At 44.2% G+C, this 6,967-nt stretch overlaps 1 protein-coding gene across 1 annotated transcript; it reads right to left on the bottom strand.

Annotated features, from left to right (window-relative positions):
• Positions 1–219: 219 nt before the first annotated feature.
• LOC121300171 (olfactomedin-like protein 3A) lies at positions 220–3,590 on the bottom strand. The gene is made up of 3 exons (XM_041228652.1): positions 3,145–3,590; positions 2,156–2,441; positions 220–1,558 (listed from the first exon to the last, which is right to left on the bottom strand). Exons 1-3 carry the CDS (start codon positions 3,244–3,246, stop codon positions 774–776), a joined length of 1,173 nt encoding a protein of 390 aa, XP_041084586.1. The 5' UTR covers positions 3,247–3,590; the 3' UTR covers positions 220–773.
• Positions 3,591–6,967: the final 3,377 nt, after the last annotated feature.

The raw sequence follows: 6,967 nt of genomic DNA, 5'->3' as shown, positions 1-6,967 counted from the left end.
GATAATTAAAACACTGTTTTTTCAGGTGATACCTTTCATAGGATCAGCCGAGTACTTGAAATACACCAGCTTTCTACAAAAGGTCTCTGTGCTTCAGGAGACAGCACTTTACTAACGATGTCATTCCTGCGCCGCTCTGCTGCTTCGCTCTGGAGCCGCTGCATTCCAGCAGCGATCGCATTAGCATTCCCCTCCCATTAGAATGAAACAGCCACAAAATCTTGGGTTTTATTTATTAACAAAAATACATCGTTACACAGAATGGCTTGACGTTTAGTCGCTATTTATTTTTCTACAAAAACACTGAAGACCTTGCAGCCTTGAAAAGAGTACAGAGGAACACAACTGGGAAGAAACAAAACATTCTTTGATAGGAATACCATTTTGTCCCCCCCCCCCATCAACATTAACAGGTGAACTGCAAAGACAGCCAAAAACAAACCACGCTGTTCAAATGCATCGCAGATCATCACCGCACAGTGAACAGTAAATGATGTCACTGCTGCATTGCCAGTGGTGAGAGAGGACTGCAAGTGGTAAAGGTATAGAAACGTTATGAAAGAGTCCCACTCTGTGAAACCACTATAGAGACCCTGGTGACAGGAAACAGGCCCCACTGCACCATTTACAATCATACAAAACCTTCTAAAAACACACTTCACTGTCAGTGGCTTACCGTTATATTATAGGTAACAGTGTACTGTTTGGAGAGGGCAATGCCAGCCTAGCTCCTCACCCGCCCACCCCCAGTTCCTAGGAGCCCTTTGCAGGGCTCACACCTCCAGCTTCTTCTTCAGGTCGAGCTTGTAAAGAATCTGATAGCCGTCATCCCAGGCGTAGATCTGCCTCTCCCGGGGGTTGTACTTGAGGCTGGCGTGGGAGCTGTAGCGTCTGGGGAAGTACACCAAAGGGGCGTCGTCGTTGGTAACCATGTCGCTGACGTCGAAGACGCACTGGACCCGCGAGCGGCTGGGCAGCTTGGTGTTGTAGACCACGTACACCGTGCCACAGATGACGAAGGCCGCCTCCGCGTTCTCCCGGGGGCAGGGCGTGTCCCACATCTGCTCAATAGCCAGCGTCTTGGGGTCCATCTTGGCCAGGCAGATGTTCTTCTCGTTCTCCTTGGTGGCATAGATGGCCCAGAGTCCTTCCTCGTCCACAGCCAGGTCGATGAAGGTCTCGGGGGAAAGCCCATAGACGGGGACCTGCTCCTCCGCTGGGAAGACAACGCTGTCCACCACCGTCTCGTTCTTCAGGTCGTACTTGATAACCTGGAAGTCCTGCCCCTCCTTCACGTAGTAGATGTGCCCGTCGTAGACTGTGTGCCCCGCGCCGCCCCAGGGGAAGGGCAGCTTGACCTTCTTGGCCCGCGAGGTTCCTGCAGAAGCCGTGAAGTCGCGCACCGTTTTGAAATGGTGCAGCGTGTCCCCGGACGAGCTGTTGAAGATGTAGATCTCCCCCGACTGCACGACCGGATCTTTGGCCCACACACCCATCGCACCACCGAGCCTCTTCAGGATCTTCATGGATTTGATGCTGGATATCATGTCCCTGCAGTCTGGGGGGCAGGAAAGGGAATTTAATAAACTGCGATTCTGAAGTGCACTTGAAATCATACAGAAGGAATCATTGTTACGAAAGGTGTCATCCCGTGCACAGAGCACCCAATTTGAAAACAAAAGTAAAAAGCAACACTTTATACAAGCATCAAATGATTAACTACGAAAGAAACTCCTTCAGCTATCAACTGGCATCAAAACGACCGACCTTCCACAAATACTCATTTTTCAAACCTCAAAAAAACAAGACCGCTTTTTGACATTTATCCTTTAGCGCGTTGTAGAGAATAGAACCAGGGACTGCAGAGTGACGAATGGACATTTCCAAGTAGAAATACTAAAATTCAAAACGAGAAACATTTCAACTACAAAACCTCAAATTAAAACATTTCTAATTGAATATCAGAACATGTCTTGTAATATTTCAACATTTGCTGCCACTAGTGGGTGTTTTAAACTGCAGCGACAGGAAGTATCAGCTGAACGCGACGCATGTTAGCAATATCATGCACGTGTTCCTTTTCCTGGCCCGGGTACAGTGCGCTGACTCTGCATGCCGTTAGAATCAGCAGCAGCGTGTCCTGCAGGAGCCTTACCTGTGAGCCTCTCGTACTTCACCTTGTTCTTCTCCTTCGCCTTTCTGACCTGCTGCTCCACCAGCTTGTCGTCCACCTCCACGCAGGGCGGGGCGTGGTTCTGAGTTTCCAGGAAGTCCAGTTCCCGCTCCATGCGCTCCACGCGTGTGTTGGTGTTCTCCAGCTCCGAGCGCAGGCCCTGCCGCTCCTTCTCAAGGGTCTCCATCAGGCTCACGATCTGCTGCTTGAACTCGCGCAGCTCCACGGCGTAACGGTTGGTGTTGTCGTGCCACGCGGAGATGCGGTCCTGGGGAAGGAAGTGAAGATTGAGCTTGTGGAAGGGGAGGGGCAGCGGGCATGGTGCCAGCGTCACATGGTAGATCTGCCCCCTGTGCCACCACTTTCTCTCGATTCAATCGCAGCTGGTTTTGGTTAATCTTTTAAAATGTGGATTGAAAAAGGCAAAATATAACAAAAACACTAAAATACAAAAAACTCTCATTGAACTCCTTCAGATGAGTTTAAATGTACTGAAACTGTTCTGATACTTGATGTTTCACTGATGTACCAGTAAAAGTTCTTGGTGAAGAAAGTTAGGCTTTCACAACTTACAGGGCTTACATGGGATTAATTACTCATAGGCTTTGTTAATTTAGTTATTTATTTTTTAATTAAAACTCCTCGGAATTTCAAATGCAAAAGAACATTTATCTGAGAAGGATAAAACGATTATATAAAGCTAGCAAGAATTTAACTGCTACTAATCCCAGAATTATTTGAATTATTTCTCCACGCTCCTCACAGGAATCTTCAAAAAAAAAGTGCCAAACAACAAATTGTGAGACGTGAGGGCATCATTGCACAGCTGCACGCGATCAGTTTGTTATTAAATACCTTTCGAAAGATGCTGCAAAGGTGTCATAATGAAATTGTAATCAGAGAGCATCTTGTTTTAAATTCTCTATTCTAAACTTTTCAAAGGATCCCCAGGTCTGGCTGGAGAGTCTTACCTCTATTGAGAGAATCCTTCTCTCGATGTATTCCATCAGAGTTTGGTGCTGGGCACAGGCCAGGGTGAGGGCAGCAAGGAGGCACAGTGCTCGGAGTGCCATGGTGCTGGGGAGAGGCTGGGCAGCGTGGCTCTGTCCTGTACCAGCGACTGGCTGTGTGCGAATGAGGCACTCCGAATCAGGCTGGAATGTTTTCACAGAGGGAGGGGGAGGAGTCTGTGCACATCTGGGTTTTTATTAATTCCAGGTGTCCCGCTGGGAGTCTCTGGACAATCTTGATGGATTGTTTTTTTGTTTTGTTTTTTTGTACCTCTGGACGGGAACCTGCAGACCCCCAGACTTCTGAAGGTTTTGCGCCAGTGAAAATTGAATGAGAAGGACAGCAAATCTGCCCCCCCAGGGAAGAATAAAATCTCTCTAAGATTTTTTTTTGGCTGGTATTTTAAAATGTTTTTGGGGGTACACTATTTCTACAGATGTCAATACTAATTTGGAGTTTAAAATGTTTAAACTGTTAGCCAGGCGTTCAACGTTTCAGATTTTGCCTGTATGTTTAAATCAAAAAAATGCCGTGCAAATGCAGGGTGGCCTTGAACCTCACTGTGCATAGTGAGAAGTGTAAGTCAGTTTACTTCACATTAAAGTTCTTCTTCACTGTGTTTTGCACACCTGATTGCACGCCGCACACGCACAGACACACGCACACAAATACATGTTGCAGAGATGTATAAAGATGGCTTTTCTGATTGGTTCCCCAATAGGTTTAAACTTTTCAGAAAAATTTAAAACAGAAACTAACAGTTACATTGTGCCGTTTGGAGCTCTGCAATTCCTCATCCCTACTGTCAAGAGTAATCCTCTGGGAACGCCCCTCCTGCAGTGGATTAGGGAAGCCTGTCTGCTTTTCAAGATAAAACTTTCCCTGTCTTCACTTGAGTAGAAGATCCATTCTTCAGGGGATCGTTAATTACAGGAAGGGCGCAGTCTGTTTGAAGTTAATTATGTTTTCAGTCCAATTTAAACAGCAATCTCAAGTTGTTATTACTGTAGAGCTGTGTTATTATCCCACAGACTGCATTTCCGCTCTACTGATTTTCCCTGTACCTCCAGAAACAAGAATGTTGGGGTACCAGATACAACTGTTTGCCATTTCAAGCTTCAGTAGACCAGAAACCTGGCAGGCCTAGCTTTAGGATATAGCTATTTAAAACAAAAAGACTCTGAATGCAGACAGGTGTGTCAGGGGGCTCCATATAAAATGCCTGCAAGCTGGTGAAGTGAATATTCAAGCAGTTCTGTTTCAGGATCAGGGTTCTGGGTAAACACCAGCGCAAGCACGTTTTCCAAGGCACAGTTTCACAGAGACTGCCAAAAGCACCAGCCAGCAGCGTCAACATTTCCATCATGCCATTCCAAACTAAAGGAGTCCTGCTTTAAAAGCCTCCTGCCAAGCAGCTTCTGGCGTAGGAATAGAGGACTTCAGAGAAGAAGTTAGAAAAACCATTTGAACCTGTTCCAGTTCAAGAATACAGTGGTGACTTGTGTGTGCACTGGGAAACTATCTATGGGAATTTATTTATAAATCGGACTCTCCGCGCCGTGGGACCTGAAACTGAAACCATTACCCAACCTTCATGGGGAAGAAAAAAATCCAAAACCCACCTTGCGCAAGCGAAAGCAGTCTTTTTCTTTTTGTTGTTTTTTTTTGGGAAGGGAAGCCCCACACGCAAAGACAACTGCGCACGACATCCGAAAGTCTGGGTTTTCACCCTAATATCTTTTTTTTTTAAAACAAGCAAGCAAACAAAAACAAGCAAGCAAGCAAGCAAGCAAGCATGGGGACATTCTGTTATTCTGGCTCTTGTGTGAATAATAATTGATAACTATCAGAAATGCTTAAGAGAGACCCGATACATTTACTAAGGTCTCTCTCAGTATTTCAAAAATAACGTGAAGGAAATGTTAACCCAAACAAAGACGTCTCCAGGGATACCATAAACTGCAGTAAACGCCTCCAGCATTGTTGTTTATGGGTTTCATTTTCAAGCACTCATTGTCAGCTTGTAAAAACAGATGCACAAACTTGCATACAAAACTAGTCTCACACACACACACATGCTGTTTAATACCCAAGCCTGTGCCGAGGGGAGGCGTGCGTGGAGACTGCATAAAGAATGAGATCACACCAAGTTACAGAACAGTAGCCCATTTATTTGTGACTCGCTGTTACAGTCGTTAAGAGCCAAGTACCAAACACAGAAGAACACACACTACTTTGTAAAACCAAAGACTTAAAACAACGAGATGAAAAGACGAATATTTCCAACCAGACCCCACTCTAATTAAAACATACAGTTAGTATTTTGTTAAATAACTAGTTTTTTTTTTTTTTTAATTATGTAAAATTTAACAATCACCCCAAGTACATTTGCAATACTAAAAATGAACAGGATAATTAAAAGCCGCCTACATGTCTACAGGGGGAAAGAAAGAAATCACACCATATCAAAAAGGTTAATTCCTTACATTAGTGTAGCAAAAATATTTCAGAAATTTTACATTAATAGGAACACTCACACACACACAGCAGTGGAGGCAGATAAACAGTTTTCTTGTGCAATTCAACACTTAACAAATTTAAAATCTTTTTATTTAAAACTGGAATGCAACAGCCTAAATATCCCCAATGTTCAAAACAAAGCGACAGCACATTACAAGGCACTGAGCCGTTACACATGCACACAAAGCAGGGCTGCTCACACTTCTACAAGAAAGGGAACGGAGACCAAACATGACATTTATTAAACAACTTCATCAGGGAGTGTACACCGAGACTGTACAGAGTGGGAAAGCCCTTAGTAACACCGGGGCGAAGGCGTTAGCCGAGCTCGACGTTCCTGATATTAACCAGTGCTGGGACAACAAACACTAGACTATGCAAACAAGCACTGCAGGAAATGAACAACAGGAAGCACATATCAATGTATTCCTTCATATTACAGCGACTGTCTGCAAAGCACACCAACACAGAAACGACGAAATAAGAAATCACACATTCTACTGTACAGAAGAGTGCACCTCTGCTTACTTGAACTGCAGGGAGATGAGGATTACTGCTATTACTATTATACTGTAATACGGTACGAATTCTACTTGTTTACCTGCTAATTCAAAGTGAAAGAATATCTGAACACAGAACATCATCCCAGCACTAACACTACCTTGCAGAATAAGAGAACCAAGTTCACATCCTCGATGTGGCTGAACCAGATTTTCAGAGGGCTCATGTACTCAGTAACAGAGCAGCCTGTCGAAATTATACAGCATCATCCCGCGTTCCAAAATAGGGATTATTTACTTTATTGTTTTTCCAGCAAGTTCACGAATATTCATCACACTGAAACCTGCACTTGTTTCTGATGCATCTGAAAATACAAATGTAAAAATACACGTTTTCAAGAATATATTTGGTGCACCAAACTGCAGAAGGCTCCCAAACGCAGTATAATATTCTCACAAAGACGGCTATGAAGAGGGAAGATCTGCAATGAAACATGCTGATAACAACAGTACATGAGGCGTGACATGCTGCGTGACTCACCATATACAAATCTATGTGTACTGTGCATTTAAACAGGAGCATTCAAATAAAAACTGCTTATATCAGTTCAACACAAGTACAGTGAACGTTTAACGAAGACTCGATACACAGACCTAACCAAAGTTTAAAATGTACACGTGAACGTTTAACGAAGACTTCGATACTCGGACGCGGATAACTAAGAATACAGAATATGCACTCTGCCCACGTCTGACACATTCA

This window comes from Polyodon spathula, chromosome 25 (assembly GCF_017654505.1).
Source record: "Polyodon spathula isolate WHYD16114869_AA chromosome 25, ASM1765450v1, whole genome shotgun sequence".
NCBI lineage: Eukaryota > Metazoa > Chordata > Actinopteri > Acipenseriformes > Polyodontidae > Polyodon > Polyodon spathula.
Note: the sequence above shows the minus strand (reverse complement) of the source record. Positions and strands in the feature narration are given on the sequence as shown.